General features: G+C 41.8%; 1 protein-coding gene across 2 annotated transcripts; it reads left to right on the top strand.

Moving 5' to 3' along the window:
- The first annotated feature begins 4304 nt into the window (after positions 1 to 4304).
- ubtfl (upstream binding transcription factor, like) lies at positions 4305 to 16023 on the top strand. Of its 2 annotated transcripts, none has more exons than XM_084446567.1 (20): positions 4305 to 4445; positions 7043 to 7142; positions 7420 to 7595; positions 7709 to 7792; positions 7944 to 8099; positions 8294 to 8358; positions 8568 to 8688; positions 9728 to 9838; positions 10672 to 10799; positions 11294 to 11435; positions 11670 to 11711; positions 11838 to 11951; positions 12391 to 12537; positions 12768 to 12896; positions 13323 to 13408; positions 13659 to 13848; positions 14093 to 14140; positions 14622 to 14756; positions 15178 to 15279; positions 15405 to 16023. In XM_084446567.1, the coding sequence occupies exons 2-20, from the start codon at positions 7088 to 7090 to the stop codon at positions 15486 to 15488; spliced, it is 2115 nt and encodes a 704-aa protein (XP_084302693.1). In that variant the 5' UTR covers positions 4305 to 4445; positions 7043 to 7087; the 3' UTR covers positions 15489 to 16023. The 2 variants fall into 2 exon arrangements, with proteins under 2 accessions (XP_084302693.1, XP_084302692.1); XM_084446566.1 differs by having other exon boundaries at positions 11838 to 11972.
- The last annotated feature ends 5502 nt before the right edge of the window (positions 16024 to 21525 follow it).

The following is a 21525-nucleotide window of genomic DNA, read 5'->3' as shown; positions in this document are numbered from 1 at the left end:
CCATCTTAGTCAGGACTAAATTCCAAACCAGTCTCAGTGGAATGGATAAGAGGACAAAGACATATTTCATCCTCAGCATTACCTTTAAGTTGGGTTCTTTCATGCTCACTTTTTTCAATCTGCTCAAAGTCAAAACGACTGATTATTGATTTGTTTACATGGAACAGCTGTGCAACACGCACACAGGCAGGAGTGAGTTGAGTGACTATGGTTACTACATGAAGAATATGTAGTAATATGTGTATATGAACACAAGTAGTCAGATGGACATATTTGGAGACGCATGGTAGACACAGGTGTAAACGATGATGTGTCTCGCTGTCCACTTTGAATCTGATCTTCCAAAACACATTCTAAAACCAAGTCTAAACGGGGTTGTGAACCCACTTCAGCCTATAAATGACATCAGCAAATCAAAATATTGTGAACCCATGATACAATTAAAAACACAGTTCACATGTTATAAACTGTTTATAAATGCTTCAAATGTTTTTTTGTTTTGTTTTTTACATTTGTAACTGTGGCCAAGTTATAAAATTGTAATATACTGTAGTCTTTGAAGCTTTGATAGTCTCATACTATGCCAAAAAGAAGAATTATAAAGGTACAGCACTGTTTAAATTTGACACTGGACACTTTTATCAGTTAGGCTACTTTGTATCAGCTTTCAACATCACTGATTGCTTTTTGATACTTCCCTTCACTTCCTTTTTATTCTGCCATTTCTATTTACTAATATTTACACTATTTAAACAGTGGACACGTTTCATTGATATGTTAATTAATATGTAGCATACAGCAAAAGACCAAACAAGCAGTGTATTTTTGCGGAATCCAATTTTCTTTAGTAAAAAAACCCATTTGTGATTGTGACACTACCATAATCATATGCACAATGTTTTTTATTTATTTAGAAATATAGGTGTAATCTGTGTGTAAATTACATAATCAATCATACTACAGGTGCATCACAAAAAAATTGAATATTGTGAAAAAGTTCATTATTTTCCGTGATTTCATTCAAAAGTGAAACTTTCATGTATTCTTGATCCATTACACAAAGTGAAACATTTCTGGCCTTTTTAGTTTTAATCTTTATGATTGTACATTATGTTCAGTATGCTCATTTATACACTCAATACTTACAGGCTCCTTTTGTACAAATTACTGCATCAACGTGGAGCGTGGCATGGAGGCAATCAGCCTTGAAATATTTCACTTCATGTGTAATGAATCTATAATAGCCTATATGAAAGTTTCACTTTTTGAATTAAATTACAGAAAATAATTAAATTTCCATAATATTCTAATGTTTTTTCTGAGATGCATCTGTAGCCTGTATGAAGAGTTTGGTTGCAAAACGAGATATATCCATTTTGAGAAATATTGTTTATTTGACATTACTGTTTAAGATATTATACAGTAGCATTTTGTGGACAAACACATTTAAAGGTAGGCCTACAACACAAATGTAGAATCTTACCACAGTTTTGTAATTTCAAGTTATACTAGAGTATTGAGAGGGAGTCGTGACTTGATTTGAATTTATATGGTACTTTTCACAAAAACATTTGACAAAAGCTTCAGGTCTGGATCGACCTGAATTCCCCCTGCTTTTTTGGGGTAATGTTAAGCTTAATGTCATGTCATATGTCCTTACAAAAAAAAGCAATAGCGCAGCGTTGGCATTCAGAAAAATGAACATTCAACATTCCTCTGTTAATTTCCTTAACGTTCCCACTCCTTTTAGTGTGCAAATATTTTCTCACGTTTTGGTAACATACAGGGATGTAAAGTTGAGTAAAAAATTTGAGTGATGATATTACAAGGTCAAATACTGTATATGCTTATATTTTCTTAGGAACCAGTTGATTCACATGCTTCAGCTACATAACAAGCTGTTGAAAAATATTATATGTATTTGGTTATTTCGATGAATGTACAAATAAATGTGTACAATGACAAAATGTATGCAGTATGCAAATGTTTTCTTTTATGTCAGTCCATATACAGATAGTAAATGGACTGCACGCTTTTACCCAAAGTGCTTTACAATGGCCTCTCATTCACCCATTCACACACAAATACTGCTCATTGGGAGCAATTTAGGGTTCAGTGTCTTGCCCAAGGACACTTCGACATGTGGACAGGAGGAGCTGGGATTTGAACCACCGACCCTATGATCACAACCCGCTCTACCTCCTGAGCGACAGCCACCCCCAGTACATATTTAAATACTAAATATATTGAGGACTCAGGACATGCAGTGGCAACATTGCTTAAACTTGTTCATCAAGAGCTCCAGGACCTATTCATTAAGTGGCACTTCGGAAACTTTAATCTGAAAAAGTTTATTGTATTCAGACCACTGATAAGCAGTGGTAAATACTCTGAAATAGGGGTTTCGGGGGCGTATTTAGAGTTAAGATAAGCATTCACAACTGGCACTTAATACTGAAAGTGTGCATCTCCCGCAATCTGCTATTCAGACCTTGGACATATCCATTGACTTAAGTGCTCCTAGGCTGCATGCATGGAGCAGGGATTCCTCAAAACAGAAGCACGATGTGGGTGTATTCAGTGATTGAATCGCTTTTGCTGCAATTTTTTGTGAAGGCAAGATGTGAAATAAGCAAAGTAGAGACTGCATATTGCAAAAGTGTTGCAGAAACTTGATATGTTTTATTTATTTTTTTAAACAAAAAAGCATATCAAGATTCAAGTGTTTGACATGCCAGCCTATAGTTCTGACAGTAATGATTTCCAATTAAATGCAATAGGCTACTGTAACTATACTTGTTCTAGCCAATAAAGAAGGCCGTCATCTGATATGACTTGCAAATCTGAGGTCATAATCGCATCACATGTGGGTCTAGGGTATGACTATTGCTTTGTTTATCAAAGTTTGAGGTTAAATCGTTAAATCAAACATTCTTATACAATAGGTGAAAATTAACACACAACATAGACCCATCTAATGCAAATCCTTTCAATCCCATATTATCCTGTTCAAGTAATATTAGAGCTGTCTGCCTCTTAATTAAGTGCATCTGTAATATTGAAGGAATCAGTTGTCTTGAAAATGAAGCTGATCTAGAAATGCCTTTCATTTCTCTGCTGGGATGCTGAAACTGAATGTCTTCTACATTGACACCTTTGAACAAGGACTTTGTGGTCTGGGTTGTAAGTAGGAGACGGGCTCTACAGACTCGAGCCGGAAGAAGGGGCGCGCTTAAGGCAGTGATCTATGGGCATGGCATGGAACTGCCGTGTGTATCTATTGGTCGAATTTCACACACGTGATGAAGTTACGTCATTGGTCGGCCTGAGCCTACTGGTGTTATGACCAAGATGGCAGCGCCCGTCAAGAATGGAGAATATTGCTTTACAGAACGGACACAAATGTTTATGTGATCTCTGGCTCAACACTGAAATCGTCAAGACACCGGCCGAGAGTGCTTGCAGGCGGCGCCGAGAACATATACAAAGGCGGGGGAAGAGAGGATGGCTAAGGGCTGATGGTGCATTCGTTTATAACTGGGAGGCGGCAAATTGCGACTTGCTACTAGGAATGATTAAATAAAACACCGCATGAACTCGCACTTCCTCGTCGCAAATTCGGATATGTTTCTCAGCCCCCAGTTGCTCGAATGCACTAGATATAACTAGGTAACTGTGATATAATGGTATATAGCTCGAATGCACACAGGTCGGAGGTAGGTATTTTGCCACTTGCGACTTGCCACCTCCGACCACAAACGAACGCACCATGAGCTAAGGCTACTCCTCATCGGCTATCACTACCCAGCATATTCCTTGCCAATTTAGGCCTACGCTACGGTCTCCGGCGAACGAACACAATGGATGAGCTGCGACTGTGTGGATCATTCTTATAAAAACTGTTTTTTTTCCTTGTCCCTGTAGGTCTACTTGTACACTGCAATAACAATAAAGTTGAATAAATAAATAAAACATTTCCGAGTGTCGTGGTGTTTAGTAATTTATAAGTTTAATAAGGTTACTAGCGACCGTTAGCCAGGCTAAGCCAGCAGCAATCATTAATCTGCACTAGGATAGCTAGGTCCAGACATCCTGGTCCTGTTGTGGGTGCATTTATTTCTGCATTATCATAAACATGTGTATAGTTCACCGCTCATTTGTTAATTAATTAATTTTGTATTTTTTAAATGTATTTCTTACTGTGACAGGTTTGATTCTCCATACACCTTTGTCTCATTTTTTCTCGCATATTTTGCTTAGGAGTTCCTCCCCCTGCGGCGCTGGGCGGAGTTTCATACCGAACTAGACGCTCCTTTTTTCGGATCCGTTTCGCCTTGACTCCCCGGGGTTTACAGCTGAAAAAGAGACACTTAAACTGACCAAAAATAATTAACACGGACATCTTTCTGTGTAATAACAACGCAGGTTCCTAACTGTTACATACGGTGAGTGTTTGTGCGTCTTTGGAAGACGTTATAACCGATTTTCGAAACGTTTGTCCCCGAGTCTTTGTAACACTCATGGCGGCTGTTCAGTGAGAGCTCTGGGGCGACAGCAAGCAGAGGCTCCCGCTTGCATATGTAGGCTAGCCTGTTTTGATTAATCCAGTCCGAAAATATGTATTCTCCTCGCCCTGTACGCTTTATAGTTAATTATAACGTAATTTAAACAAAGTAATTTTGCAATCGTTACATTGAAACATTTGGCAAAATAATGTTACTGCGATTTAATGACAAAATGCACGTGCCAGTTAACGTACACATCGACTATCCCACAGGCTGGTGAATTTACATTGTATCTACTTGATTGTCTTACAACATAATAGCTTTGTCTTCAGTAGGCTACATTTTCATCATAAAACTGCTAAAATTTTGTCTAGCACGATTTGTGCAGCGGAAGCTACGTGTAGACTCCTGCCGGAATAAGGGCGCCATTACTGGGGTAGGCAGCAAAGAACGCTCGGTGGCCACAATAAACTTTGCTAGAAGACTAAAACAAAGTCACTAGGATCGTGCAAAGGCTGCCTCGGTATTGAATCCTTCTCTGATGTGCAGAGTCTGGTGAACAGCATGTTTACCCTTTTGGTCTGTTATTAGGCTACAGCCGTTTCTTTTGCTTGGGGTCGTATAGTCAGCCAGGCTACTGCCGATTCCAACAAGTAGGCTAGCTTAGCTATGTTATGCAAACTTTTTAATACACAGATTTTCACTTGGAGGGTCGAAACTGTTGCCAAGTTGGAGGTTTCCCAAGTTTGACCTTGTGAGTGGGCCATGGTGACACTGTAGGCTACACCGGGAAAGCAGCGCCTCGGTCGGATGCACAGCTGCGCCACCGCTTGGGCGAGGCAGGCGGGGGGAAGGCGAGCAGTTTCTGGCAGTTCGACTCAGCCGCCGCCACGGAATGTTAAAGCTGTTCCAGACATTTTATCCTCTTTTCTCTGGAACGGTCGCATGCCACATTCTATTTATCTTTAGTGAGGTCAAATTAAATCTACTTTTAGATTATTTGCACTATATCATAGTACTAGGGACTTAGGCTATATTGGCTATAATGTAGGCTCTTTGTTTTAGTTGTATTAATTATAAGGCCAGTTGGACTGCTGTCAATCAATTAGCTGAAAAAATAGAGCTTTGTCAAGACCAGCCATGTTGGCTGCACATTTTCTGTGATAAAAGGCAAATTTTGGGTCCATCATCCCACAATACTTACATTAACAACATTATAGGTAGGAGCTGCTTTGCAATTATATGGATTTACGGTGTTATTAGGTTATTAAGGTAAGATAAGGTATAGAGGAGAGGGGAATCTATGGATAATTAGATGCCAATACTGATCTTATTTTGGTACCACAACCTTCAACTGCCCTTTTGCCACATCTATCTACCCTTGGAGAGCCCCCACTATCCCATGCCTTCTTCCACGTGTAGTAACCTATACCGCTAATCCACAATACCATGTAATTACAAAACAGTTCATATGCACTTACACTGTTACAGGTATTGCTATGTAGGGCAATATGCATCATCTCTTAACAACGAATGTACAGTATACACTACTTAAAAAACAATGTGTTAATTTGGGTGCATATGTTAACAAAATCTGCATGTGTTAACAAAATGTGTTAATTCAGGTGCATGTGTAGCCTCATCTATTAATGCTCTTCAGTTGTCATGTTTTATCTGAGGTGTGTTGCTCTGTTATTCTAATATAGATTAATATTCTTTAAACGTGTGCTGTTGAGGGCAGACTGCTGCTGAAGGCTTGTCGCCGGAGCAGATATTTTACAATCTAATCTAATCATATATAAGCTGTAATTATAGTTACTGTTTTAGCTACTCTATGAGCTGTTTTCATTTAAATATATTCGATATTTTCTTCTTGCTATTGACAGTCATTCTGTTTTATTGTTGTGTAATACTGTTTTTAGTTTGATATTGTCTAAGCAGCAGTTAAGTTCGTTTATTTTGTAATAGCCAACATTTTTAGTTGAAGTAGCCAAGTTTTAGTTTAAACCAACTTCATGAGGGTTTGTTGTAGCAATAGGGTAGTCACCATAATGGTTAATTGCATAGTGGGGAGTAGCAGTAATTGTAATCGGCTGTTAGGGCTTATTGTCAAACTGCGTAGTTGCCATATTGGGTAATCGCCTTTTGAGGGCCCGTTGTTGCATGCACTGTATGTAGTTGTAGTGTAGGCAAACTTGACCCATTATTTTATAGAGGAATGCAAATTATCTTGTGTACTAGGCTGCATTATAAAACATAGCTTAGTTGTAATGTTTCTGAAATATTTTATTTCACTTGCTTGCCACCAAGGTGCAGGCAAATTAAATAGGCTGTAAATTAAATTCATGGATGATGGAAACATCACAGTTCACAGCGCTGAACTGTGTGATGGAAATGCACCTTAATTAGAGACATGTCACATTCCTTTTCTGTGAAATCATATTACAGTATTTTCTGCTGCTGACAAGTGGATTCAAAACTGGTCAATGAAATATACCGTAGTTATGGCTGGAGACTCACACTTTTGCTTGTTTCAGACAGCCAGAGAGCAGGTTATTTCACCTGCCCACAGAAGCTGCACCATGAACGGCAGCAGCAGCTCTGCAGCCCAAGCTGGCCGGATTAAGACAGAGCCAGGTAAACTAGAGGCTACCACAGTGTCATTCACAAACATATTTGTAAAATATATCCCTATTAGATTAGTAATTCTAATCCTCTTAAATATTGACTATAAACTGGGGCTAGAGCAGTTTTTGTAAGACCATTTAGACTACATTTCAGAAAATTGGGAATGCACAGAATGTCGTAATGTAACTTTATGATCTAAAGCTGCTTTTTTAAAAGTGTGTTGCTATCCTATCTGTGTGTGTGTTTCTGCATACTGATGTGCCTGCATAATTTGTTTCTATACCAGATGAGTGGAGTAAAGAGGACTGTCTCACCCTTCTGGAGAGGATCCGTACCTTCCTCCCCGATGGGGATGCCATGAAGTATAAGACCACAGAGTCCCACTTTGACTGGGAAAAGGTCTGCTTCGGGGGCTTTACTGGTGACATGTGCAAACAAAAGTGGCAGAAAGTGTCAACGGAGGTAAACTGGCAGAAATATCTTTCTCTGCTATGGATATATTAAGAGAAAGGAGTGAAGGGGAGAAAATGCCATTAGGTTTCATCAGGAGGAATGTCTGTTGTCTTTGTTTTCAGGTGCGGAAGTATCGGACAATGACAGAGCTCATTGTTGATGCCATTGAATATGTAAAGAATCCTTATAAAGGGAAAAAGTTGAAGGTAAGGGATCTAATTATTGTTAATAATTCTATTTTCAAACATTATAGTTCTTCTGAGGGGTATATCTGCAAATTCAATACTCAAGATGGTTGCAAATATCACATTTTCTAGTTCCAATGGCAACATGAATGACAATGTCTTCCATTATTAGACACACCCTGACTTCCCAAAGAAGCCCCTTACTCCATATTTCCGGTTCTTTATGGAGAAGCGGGCCAAATATGCTAAGATCCACCCGGAGATGAGCAACTTGGACCTGACCAAAATCCTATCCAAGAAATACAAGGAACTCCCAGAGAAGAAAAAGGTGTGGGTCAAGTCTATTTCAGTTGTCTCTTGATTAATCCTTTTAAAAAACCGAATCAACGACTTTGGTTTAAGTAAACTAATAACGTTTTCTTGCTAAAGGAAGAGTGTTTGTTACTGCAGTTAATCTGTTCATGTGAGGGCAATGACTTAACATACAGTAATGCAATTAATTATATGATTTGTCCTCAACAGCAAAAATACATTACAGAGTTTCAGCGAGAGAAGGAGTCCTTTGAGAAGAACATGGCACGCTTCAAGTAAGAAGCATTTCACAATGCAACATTTGCACTATCATTCATTGCATGCATTTCAGTTCAGACCGGGGAACGTAATTTCCTAGGGTATAGTGCAAGTTCCAGTCTGCTGTTGCGGATGGAACCTTTAGTGTTGACAACTTGAATTAATTTGCTAAAGTGAATCACATTTGATTAATTCTGCGTCCATCGTAACTCTTGTTGACCCCCAGAGAGGATCACCCAGAGTTGATAGAGGAGAGGAAGAAGTCAGACCTCCCTGAGAAGCCCAAAACACCGCAGCAACTGTGGTACAACCATGAGAAGAAAACCTACATGAAACTGCACCCTGATGTAAGTGATATGTGGGAGATCAAATTGTTCTTAACAGTTATTTTTATGCCATTGTACCTTTATTTAAAAAGCTACTGTACAGATGCTGACATGTCAAATTCAAAAGCCATAAAGTAATCTAGCTTAAGCTATTGGGCCGCGCACACAATGGTGCAATGCCACTCACATTTTTAAGTTAGTTATTGTTAAGAGTGTGGATATTAGAATCAGAATCGGTTCATTGCCAGGTAGCTTACAACATACTGTGCTAGGAATTTGCTACGGTCAGTGGTGCATAACACTGATGGAGACATTAGACAGGGTGCAAGGACAAGACGGGACAGTGCAAAGACAGGACAGTGCAAATGAGGAGTAATTTACAACACAAATACGAAATGCAGTGCGATGGGTGTGTGTACAGTAAGTACTGTGTACAGAACGTAATGTGTGTGTGATGTTTACAGCGTGTGTGATATGTGTGTGCGGTGCGAGCTACTGTATGTACAGTACAGTCAGCGGTCATGTGCAAGTATTGTCGATGGGACAGTAGAGGGGGGGGGGGGTGAGTCAGAGGGGAACACAAGCCTTGTTGATGAGGCAGGTGGCCGTGTTTTGTGGCGTGAGGTCTTGTTCCGGGTGGTCCGCAGCCTCCTGCCGGAGGGCAGTGGCTCAAAGAGATTGTGAAGATGGAACAATTATATAAGATAACACATAATGTGGGGGGGGGGGCATCTTAACCATCACTAGGAGGAATAGGAAATGCCCTTGGGGCATGAGGCACCCCCCACTTTTCGTGGGGTGTGTAGGCTGCCACTAGTGATCCTGATTGACTTGGCTTCCTGATGACACTCATTCAATTATTCTTCCCATGTGACAGACACACCTATGGACTCCCAGACACTTGGAACAAAATACCAAACCATTGAGCGCTTGCCTTTAACGTTTTTACAAGAGAGCCAGTGTGTTCGGGCTGTCGGTGTGGACCTAGACGGACTTAAATGTAAAAGTGAATCAGTTAACGTTAGGGATTATCATAATTGTATGCTTCTGGGATTGCCAGGTCAGCCCGAAGGAGCTCAAAGAGGCACTGAGACGACAGTGGTCCCAGCTTTCAGACAAGAAGAGACTCAAGTGGATCAGCAAGGCCTTGGAACTACAGAAAGAATATGAGGTAACGGTGAAAGATGAAGACCTTCTCATGTTAAATAAAATTCAGTTGGTTCTAGTTCTGGGAAGTATCTTTTTGAAGTAAGATGTTTTATCTGGCTCTCAGTTGTTTTACCCAGAAATTGGTAATCCAGATTAAGCCTGAGGGGAGTAGTGGAAAACTGGAACGTGTATTATTTTCAAATCATGTTCAAATCTTTTCTATGACTCCATTTAACTAATCATCTGGTGCAAAGAGTAGTGCTTTAAGGGCTGGACTAGAGCAAGAAACGTCAAAGTGATAGTTAGAAAGTTAAATTAGAGATAAGGAGACAGAGAGAAAGCATTCTCTAGAAAAAATAACAACAATGGTTTATATTCCCCGCTATCAACTGTTGGAGAGTTGTTGTGAGGATGTAAAAACGTCCACATCTTTTGCCCTTACTTGACAACCAGTGCAGGGAGAATATGGCGAACATTCACAGTAAGATAAACATGGAGGACATTTCCCGGCCTACGTGTTGGAAATAAGATGGATCACTATTAAGGTGACATTGTATTTCTGAATGTCCTAGATCAGTCGTCATGGCAAGGAAAACAATTACCTTTACCGTAAAGGCCATCAGAACACAATTTTGCTACGTGGCTACTTGCCAAATTTCCCCCAGGCATTATTAAAGTTAATCTTATCTTTTATACTCCCAAGAAGCTTATTGGGCATTTTGATGAGACATGAATCAATTGCAATGACGAGTCAACCAGTACTGTAACACGCTGTAGTTAAATTATTATTATTTCTATTGATAATTGTGTCACCTGTCAGGTGTTCCCTGGCTGAACCTTTGTCTGTCTCTGCAGGGCAGCATGAGAGCCTATCATGAAGCTCACCCGGAAGTGAACGCCGACGAGCACATCAAGTCCGTCCTCACCAAAGCGGAGCGGCAGCTCAAGGACAAGTTTGACGGCAGACCCACTAAACCACCGCCGTAAGTCTTGGCTAAACATGGTAATGAATTGAATTGATCTCTTTTGAGATGTCAACATGTTACATACTGTACTTAAGCCGGGTTCCCGTGCAGTAGCTGAGACAGTTTTAAGCAGAATACAATTCGATTGCCTATTTAAAACGTTTAAAGTTTTAAAACTAGCATTTCAGGATTCAGCCCGTCAAGTCTTAGGGAAAGACTCACAATGAGATGGAAATTTAAAATTAGCATTTTGTTGCAGCTGTTGTATGTGAACCCAGCTTTAGAGTAACAGATAATAAAGAATGTGCTTATGCTATTAATACTTAAACACAACAAAAATTTGATTTAAAGAAACTTAATTTCAAGTTAAAAGATCTGAGCCATACTGCTAAGGAGGTCCAAACCAAAATCGATCATTCAGATTGGATCACACCATACTGTTTGGATCCCAAGTGCAGTATTAAATTAGATTGGATGAAATGAGTGAGCTGACTCTAGGTTGTGGTCCATAGGAATGGCTACTCCCTGTACTGCGCTGAGCTGATGGTGAACATGAAGGACGTCCCCAGCACTGAGCGCATGGTGCTGTGCAGCAAACAATGGAAGATGATGACGCAGAAAGAGAAGGACATGTTCCAGAAGCGCTGCGAACAGGTCAGACTTATTTATTGTCTGAAAGTGGAACAGCGCCGCTGTGTTTCTTTACTATGCAGGGTTAGCCGTGCCTTTTTGCTGCTAAGTTTTAATTTAATGTTAACGTGACTTTAGAATGCATGACGGAGCTTTTAAGCAGTTTGGTTTGACTGCTGTGACAAAGTGTTATTATATTGTTACTCACAAATCTGGTTGATTCTTTTATCTCCTCCTCACCCATTTAACTGCCTATAGAAAAAGAAGCAGTACGACATTGACCTTCAGAGGTTTCTTGAGGTGAGTAGAAATAAATCATTTTTTCACATACAAATTTGAAGCATTCTTTCAAAACATAATTTACCATAAGTTTGCATAGTAAGCTTTACATAGTAATAAGTGTGGATGCTGGCGCTGCTTCTACAGAGCCTCCCTGAAGAGGAGAGGGATCGCGTGCTGACGGAGGAGAAGCTGGGGGGTTCCAGGCTGGGCATGGGGGTCGCTGGCAGCCCTCACAGAGCCAAGTCCCCCTCCTCCAAGGTGGGTCTCAAAAAAGCCCAGGTATGTTCATCTAATCTATTCAGTCTTTGGGAATGTTGGGCTCTGTCTTAAGCAAAGCTATGTCACCTGTTATGTGATATTGATTGTTTAAATAAGCGTTTTGCTGTGTACTGTTTAGGAGTATTGAGGGCATGGCAGCATCACCTGTTCAATCCTAGTTCAATTAACTTATGTCAGCTATCTGTAAGTAGGTAAAGTATGACATTGGGAAAGCTTAGAGTTGAGAGTGAATGGCTGTGTACCTTGTGTTGTCCACACTGAAAGGTGGGCTCTGTCCTAAGAACTGTGCTTCTTGGAACTTGGGCTATGAGAACTCAGCTATCACTAAATTGCAGGAAATGTTTATGTCCTGCTCTGTAAACTACTTGTAGAGAATCGCCAACATCAATTCCACACTTCTATTCCGTTACTCTTTTAGGAACGGTGTCGGGAGCCTGAGCTGGAACACTGGGTGCATCCTGGTCTAACGAAAGATAAGAAGAGGACAAAACTCCCCGAAACACCGAAGACCGCAGAGGAGATGTGGCAGCAGAGTGTAATAGGAGACTACCTGGCAAAGTATAGGGTGAGAGGGTGGGAGAGAGAGAGATTCTCAAAAGTGATAGAATAGAGAGGGATGGGGCGTATAGTATCACTTTTGACTCACCCTGTTTTTTTTATGTAAGCAATTAACTCTTTCAACGGCTCAGTTAACAGAATAATTCAGGGAGTTGCGCAGTTTTAGGGAGTGACAAGAGATGAAACTTAAGAAGTTTGCTTCCACTGGAGAGTTAACCTCTCTATTGCCTTTTACAGAGTGACCGAAAGAAAGCCCAGAGTGCAATGGAGTCATCCTGGAAGAACATGGAGAAAAAAGAGAAGATCCCGTGGATCAAGAAGGCGGCAGAGGACCAGAAGCGATACGAGGTTCAGTACCGGCCCGTGGTCAGTGACCAGACGTTTTGACCGCTGTCTTCTCCAGTGTGCTGAAGAAATGTCAAAATGTTGGTCGTCTGCCCCTTCCTCCTCCTTCTCTCACTCCTTCTCTGGTCCATCTCTCCCCTCCCCCCTTCACCCTTGACTTGATGCATTTTGTACTTTCTGTGCTTTTCTTTCTTATTCTGTTTCCTCTGCTTCCGACCATCTTACAACGTCTTGACATTGTCTGTGTACGCACTTGTTTGCCGTATCTCTATGTTATACACACTGTTGTTGAAGTATGTAAACTGTGTGCCGTATGTTTGACTTTGCATTTTATTGACAATTGTTGTATTTCCATCATTTGTAAATTCATGAATCTCATGCATTGTGAAGTGTCTCAGTGTGGGGTTCTACTCTGCCTGGAGCGTAATGACATTGTTTCTCCTACAGAGGGAGCTGTTGGAAATGAGGACGCCCCAATCTGGACAAGGTCAGAGGAAACCAAAATTCGACGGGGAGCCCAAGAAGCCACCAGTGTATGTGAACACACTGTACCTCATTGTCTTTCATACATAACTGTCAGTAGCTTCCCTTTGTCTAGCCATGCCATTTTTATTTGTTGGTGTTCATCTGAAAATGTACGTTCATCTATAGACTTCTTTCTTCTCTGTCCACTCCTTTTAGCCCTCAACGTCTGTTACATAGGAGCAAGTGGGTGGTTTCTGTACATTGTAATTCCTCCTGTTTTTAATCCGATGGCGCTCTAATCTCTTCCGTCCCCTGTAGGAGCGGCTACCAGATGTTCTCCCAGGAGCTGCTGACCAACGGAGAGCTAAACCACTTCAGCTTGAAGGAGCGCATGGTGGAGATTGGCAAACGCTGGCACAAGCTCAGCCAGAGCCAGAAAGACAAGTACAAGAAGCTGGTGGAGGAGCATCAGATCGAGTATAAGGCTGAGCTGGAGGCGTGGGTCAAGGTAGGCCAGAGGTCGCAAGGAAAGAACCCTCATATTCAATGACTTCAAATATTACCTCACTTCACTTCTTGTAGTTTAGCTTAGCTATGGATGTCACAGTGCAAAGAGTATTTGGCTGCAAATCAGATGACATGAATGAGGGTGCATTTTTCATTATTTAGTCTTTATTACTTTACTAATTATTTTATTACTCCCCCCCCCCCCCCCACATTATTTCTGCCTTTCTTACTCTTTCCTCCCTCAGTCACTCTCTCCTCAGGAACGAGCTGTTTATAAAGAGTTCTCCACCACAGTAAGTAATAGTGCCACTCACAGTATGATCATTAATTTCACTATTTTACTATTAGTTACATGTAGGGTTTGTTTTGCACTTCCATTCAAAATCCACAGATCTGTCCACCTCTATCTCAGCCGTTTCTACACCGTGCTCAACGCCCTTTGGCACATCAACTCACTGTCAATACCTCACTACATACAAAGTTTCTATATAAATCTGTTGGGCAGTTTTTAAATTAGCATTCTAGCACTCCCTCAGTGAGCAAGGCCATACGTAACCTTCATGCTGACTTCAACATTAATGAAAATTCTCTCACCAATCTGAACTTAGTCTTAAAGTCTAGCAGTGAGCCAGTCCTTACTTGGCCCTTATGCTGACTTCAACTGCATCTGGAATAAAATGGCTAAAATATCCTGTTAATGTTAAACTGAGGTTTCAGTCTGAGGTTCAATTATTATATTTCTGTACTACCCTCTTCATTCCTTTGCCCACAAAGAAACGCCGGAGCACAACTAAAGCGCGAGGACCGGCGGCTAAGATCCGTGTGACTGCCAAGGGGAAGGCGGTAGGTGCCAGAGCCGCAGTAACGGGGGTCGGGGTGGGCAAGCGGGCCATGGCGTATCGGGCAAAGGTAATGCGCCACTCTCGTTGAGTCTGATTCTCTCAACCCCATGCATGTATGCACATACACGCGCACACACACACACTGGATTATGTTAATTTATGCAGATTTGCAACACAATCTCAAACACACAAATACACCGATTTGGAGGTGGTAGCATGTGCATGGATGATCATTAGGTTGTGTGTGATTTGTAGTCTACATGTAATATATTTTGAAGTGGGAGTGTGGGCTCACTGTGTTTGTGTATGTTAGTGCTTCTTGCATTGGTCTAACTTGCTGTTCTCAAGATGTTTGTGTTGCGTTGTATTTGTGTATGTACTATATGTGCACAGTTGTGTATTTTATGTCCTTTCATATGTTTGTGTGAATATGTTATACTGTTACTCAGTGTTTATTTGAGGGAGAGGAGTGACCCTGTGATATTCAGCAGGACTCATCAGACTCTGATGATGATGACGACAAGACTGATTCGTCGGATTCTGAAGACGATGATGAATCATCAGGCAGCACTGACAGTGATGACGACGAGGTAAGTTGGTGATCACCTGTTCTGAGACAGTGGTATGTTCTTAAGACTTGTTGTTGACTTTGGTGCTTTTACCGTAGAGCTTAGAACTGTATCCCAATGGGTGAAAACTCTTTTTCTGTGTACAGAACGACGATGAGGATGAGGATGACGACCAATCAGGCGACAGCAGCTCTTCTTCAGAGGACAGCAGTGACTCTGAGTCTGATTAGCCCTCGCCTGCAGAAAGAAGAGGGGCGCTGCGGGACACGCCTCCCAGCGAGCCATTTGTCCCGTCTGACCAATAGGTAGCGGCGACATCCCAGCGCTTGCACATCGGCTCCTCCCAGCTCATTCCCACATGGAGAAATGGAGGCGGGAGAGAGAGAGAAACGGAGAGAGCTAGGTGGAATAAAGGAAAAGGCAAGCTACTCCTCCAGTTGACCCAGAGACTATTCATCACTGGGACATGTTCTCTACTTTACAGGGGCTTTGTTACTTGTATGTTCTACGGCATACATTTTTTTATCGCCTTTATATAGGTGTTATTACGAACTGTTGCTGTTTCATTTTTATAACTTTGAGAAGGACATTTCAAATGAAAGCAGTTTAGGCATTTTTGACCTTTTTGGAAATTGGTTTATACAGTGGGAGGGACCTATTGAGATGTTCACGGACATTTGATGTCCTTTGTTCTTGCTGATTGGCAGCACAGAGGAAGGACTCTTGCTGCTTTCCCTCCATAGGAACATCTGGGCAAACCCTCAATAATAAAAATGCACTTTTATTCTCATTGTGTGGATTAATTTTAAGCACCACTGGTAAGATATCAAATCAAACTTTATTTGAATAGTGTGTTTTATACACAGAGTCAACACAATGCACTTACATGATGTATGGTCAGAGTGCCATTGTGAGAAGTTACAAACCAGAGATGAAGTCCTCATCTTTTGGTAATGTGGACCTTGCGCTTGGGAGCTGGGAGTCGAGTGTCCACTGGCAACAGATAAGACCAAGACCACATTGTGTTATTCTGATAAGAATTAGATTTTAAAATTGTGTTATTCTGATATGAATTTAAAAGGCTAGTGTATCTAAATATAGTTGGGAGTACTGTCAGATATGGCTAATAGCTCACAGCTCATTAAGTGTTTCTAAAGGAGTAATGGCTGCTTGTATACAGTCTCAAGGACCCCTATTATGCTCCTTTCAACAAAACATCAAACTTTGAATATTTTTGCTGAAAGCACCACTCAGATTAAGCAAGCATTCTAGCATTCCTCTAATACCCCTCTGCTTCATTCCTGTTCTGGGCATGCCATTTCTATCTGTAGCAAGACCCGCTGCTCCCTGGCCCCACTCTGTCCATGCCTCCAGAAGTTGAAACAATGCAAAAGCAGCAGGACGTTTCTGAATGGCTAGTTAATCATTTTTCCCCAACTTTTTTTTTTTCTTTCAAATCTGAACGGCTTGTTGAATCACATGTTTTCAGAATGTTGCTGCCCACAAAAGAAATGACTGGACCATAATTTGTTTGCCCACAATAGAATGACTGGGTTGTCATATTTCAAAGTATGTGTGTTAGAAGGCCCATCAGAGACCCAAATGTATATGTGCACAAGCACTGAAAAAGCTACTTTTTCATAATAGGTCCAAAAGCAGTGGACGCTTATCTTAGTAGGGTGCGCTGGCCTAGGACACAGTGTGGTGAAGTGGTGAAATTCTGTCTTATGCCCAACCTGAAAGCAGGAAAAGATGATATTGCTATATTACATTACAGTCAATTTGCTGATTCTTTTATCCAAAGCAACTTACAATAATTGCATTTAATGTAGGAAAAGCTAATGTAGTAGTACTTGCCAGAACTCACAAGTGCATGTCCTTTCTAAAACAAGTGACTAAGAGCATAATCTAGTGCTGACGGCAAATTGCAAGAATAGCAATCTAATACAATAGGTCATTAAGAGAGAGAATCCTGGTAGTACTTAATGGAGAGATTAGTTTTGAGCCTGCGGCGAAAGATAGGCAGCGACTCTGCTGTGCTGAGGTCAGTGGGCAGGTCATTCCACCACTGTGGGGCCAGGACAGAGAAGAGCCGTGACTGTGTTGACCTACTGCAGGGGCCTCGGAGTAATGGAGCAACCAGTCCCCCTGAGATAGTCGAGCGTAGCAGTCAGGAGGGGGTTTGACCATGGCCTGGAGGCAGGAGGGAGCTGTTCCTTTCATTGCCCTGTTGGCTAGTACCAGAGTTTTAAACTGGATGCGAGCTGCTACAGGGAGCCAATGTAGGGAACCGCGAAGGGAAGGCTGACACCGGGGCCCCAGCAAGGAGGGAGTTGCAGTAGTCCAGACAGGAGATGACAAGGGCCTGGATGAGCACCTGCACCGTTTCATCAGTGAGGAAAGGGTGAATCCTCCTGATGTTGTAGAACAGGAATCTGCAAGAGCGTGTGACGGATGTGATAAGTGCAGAGAATTACAGTTGGTCGTCCAGGGTCACACCTAGATTCCTCGCAGTCCGAGTTGGCGTCACCACTGTGTCTTCAATGGTGATGGCCAGGTCCCGGTGCGGGCAGCCCTTCCCCGGGAGGAACAGCAGCTCAGTCTTGTCCAGGTTGAGCATGAGGTGGTGTGTTGCCATCCATTCCGAGATGTCAGCCAAGCACAGAGCTATGCGTGTCTCCACTTGTGTATCAGAAGGGGGGAATGACAGGACCAGCTGGGTGTCATCGGCATAGCAGTGATAGGAGAAGCCATGCGAGCAAATGACAGAATCCAGATATATAGTATAGAGGGAAAAAAGGAGAGGACCCAGGACAGATCCTTGTGGAACCCCTGTAATCAGACTACGTGGTTCCGACATCAACCCTCTCCATATCACCTGGTAGGAGCGGTCCGTCAGGTACGATGCAAACAGGGAATGTGCAGAGCCAGTGTTGCATGTTGCATGGCCATTCGATGGTTGCCTCGTGAAACCAACCTGACCTTGCGAGCGTCAGGTTAACTCAATGGTGCACACTGCACTTGGGATGCATCCTCACTTTTGCAGACAATGAGACTTTTTGAAATAGCGAACAGATGCCATTCTGCTGCTGTTTATCAACCTGCCTAAACCGACCCTTCTCTCTGTGAAGTCAGTAGTAGTGCTGTGACCAGAGAGAGAGAGGAGTCAAACATTGACAGTAGCCCAGTAATTTGCACATATATTTAAAATCTGTACAATCCCCATGCATCATACAAATTACACACCATGCTGTGACACTTCTCAACAAACCATGGCTAATGACATTTACATATTGACAGAATATGACTGTGAGTACTGTGAATGCAATAGCATTGGAGGCTACAGTATGGAAACAACCAGACAGTAACACCCACCCACACTTAAGTACTCCCTTAGCACTCTCCAATGTAAAGCATTCACATAATTAGGGGCCAAGCACAAAGTGCGAAGCCCCTATTGTTATTGATGGTATTATTATTATTCTTCCGCCATGGGAGTCAATGGCAGCCTATAGAACGGAGTGGTAACTTTTTACAAAAATTTGCATGATGGTAGAGGATGATGTGCTGAGTCCATGGAGCACGACCCAGATCGATTAGCCAATAGGGGGCGCTATAGCAGCCGACTGAAGTTGCGAACTTTGAACAGGCATATCTCAGGCCCCGTTTGACCTACAGACATGACACTTTGCACACATATGTCTCTCCTCATGATGAACAAATTTGCCTCAAGGACCCATAACTTCCGGTTATATAGATTTTCCGCCATCTTGAATTTTTTGAAAAACGCTTAAAATCTATCTCCTCCTAGAAAGTTTCACCGATTCACATCACGCTCGGTAGACAGAATCTAGGGAGCAATATCTAAAGTTCCATATTGGCACATTTTGGAAAAGTTGAATGAAACAGAAACTATGAGCCAATGAAGATTGCAGAGGGCGTGGCTTTGCATGGCTTTTCACATAAAGGAGTATATTTTCTGAAGGGTTGTACAGAACACCACACATATTTTCAAGGATGTCCGCACATATAAACTGAAGCTAGCCCTGCATTATGGGCTCGATCAAACCCAATGGGGGCGCTAGAGAGCTCATTTCCCGTTTAGGCCTAACCGCCAGGCCGATTTTTCTGAAACTTTTTACACTCGTACCAGAGCATATGTTGAGGTATCTTGTGAAATAGGAAGCAGATTGGCCACAGGGTGGCGCTATAACAAGCCAAAATGCTTAAAAGTGGCTAAAACGGAATCGATTGCTGTGGCGCCCCCTGTGGCCAAATGGGTTTTGTAATGGTTGTATGGGTAGATCATCTCATGTTCTACAACTTACTCATTGGACTCTTAATTACCAGATGTAAATTTGATGTTGATATAAGCATTTTAGTGAAAAGCCAGCCATCACTCTCTCAAAGACATATGACAGGCATATCTCATGCCCCGTTTGACATAGAGTCATGCGACTTTGCCGACATATGTGTGTCCTCACGATGAACAAATTTGCCTCAAGAACCTATAACATCCGGTTATGGAAATTATCCGCTATTTTGCAAATTTTGAAAAATGCTTAAAATCTATCTCCTCCTAGAAAGTTTGACCGATTCACATGCCGCTTGGTACACACGTCAGGAGCAATATCTAAAGTTCCATCTCGAGACATTTTGGAAAAGTTGCAAAAAAAAGAAATGATGAGCCAATGAAGTTTGCAGAGGGCGTGGCTTTTTACATAAAGTGGTATAATTTCTGAAGGGTTGTACAGAACACCACAAATTATTGCAAGCACGTCCTCACATATACCCTGGGGCTATCCATGCATTATTGGCCCGATCAACTCAAATGGGGGCGCTAGAGAGCTAATTTCCTGTTCAGGCCTAACCGCTTGGATGGTATTTCCGAAAACAGATATAGTAGTACCAGAGCATATCTTGAGGTAACTGAAGAAATATGAAGCAGTTAGGCCAAAGGGTGGCGCTATAACAAGCCAAAATTCTTAAAAGTGGCTTAAATGCAATTGATTGCTGTAGCGCCCCCCGTGGCTAAATGGGGTTCATAATGCTTGTATGCGTAGCTGATGGCATGCTCTACAACTTACTAATTGGGCACAACACTGTCAGATTACATTTTGATATTTATATAAGCATTGTTGTGCAAAGGGGCCCCCTTGCACTTTCATTGTATTTTCATTGCTAGAATTAAACCAATGTGTCGTCTCTTCTTATATGAAGAATGTGCTTGTTTAACTGAAATAATCAAGATCACTCCAATTGAATGCATATGGACTCCACTTTAGTTTGACAGTAGTCATTCAGGTCAATTGGATGGAAATGTAGACCTTCAATTACATAGCCTACTTACACCAAATGTATGGGTAGGAGAGGGGCATTCTTCTGAAAACTGTGAGGTTAAGAGAGAAACAAGAATTGTGAGTGTTGTTCACAGATTGCTGAATTGTCAAGCTATCCCTGCAGTGAGACCTGATGGTAAAGGTGGGTCTCCCAGGCAGATGGAAGGCCTGGAGAATGGCCATGTGGGATGTCGACATGCAGAGAAATAGGTCCTAAAAATATGTCCCAAAATAGAAGAAATGTGTTGAGATGCTTAAAAGGACCTGACACTCACTTGACATCATCAGATTAATAAACTGTGAATGTGGTTGTATGATGATGCTGTTGCATGAATTTAACCTGATGTACCTTGTCAGGTGACAAAGACAGTCACATGCATAGCTCAAATGTGGCTATGGCAGATGCCAGCCATGTTTCTGTTACACAAATGCTATCAGCGTTCATAAAGAATTGATGTGTGTGTACATCTTTAAAGTGTGCTTTAAGACTCTGGATATTGTGTAGAGCCATTATAAATGAACTGTGACTTTGTGGGAGTCTGTGTGAGAGAGGCATTTAGTGTAACATTTGACATAGTTGTATAATGATGATGATGATCATGGTGATGATGATACTGTTGCATGAATTTGACCTGATTCACCTGGTCAGGCGACATAGATGCTCACATGCATAGCTCCAATGTAACTATGGCGTGTTTTCCTCGTTGGCTTTGATGCGTTCGTTGCGCTTGGCCCCGTTATTGCTGCTTGCAGCTATATTAATTATTATTTCTGGACCTCGAGGGTCCACACACAGCACATGTGAGTGAGGGGTGACACAACAAACACACATCTTTAGTGGTCTCTGGTGGAATTTGTTTTCTGTCTTTATCCCATCCAAGCTTGTCCTCCAGGGGCAGCCAGGAGCAGTGGGCAGCCTCGTCAGTGG

The sequence above is a fragment of the Borostomias antarcticus genome, assembly GCF_949987555.1.
Source record: "Borostomias antarcticus genome assembly, chromosome: 12".
Classification (NCBI taxonomy): Eukaryota; Metazoa; Chordata; class Actinopteri; order Stomiiformes; family Stomiidae; genus Borostomias; species Borostomias antarcticus.
This window is presented reverse-complemented; position numbering and strand designations above follow the sequence as displayed.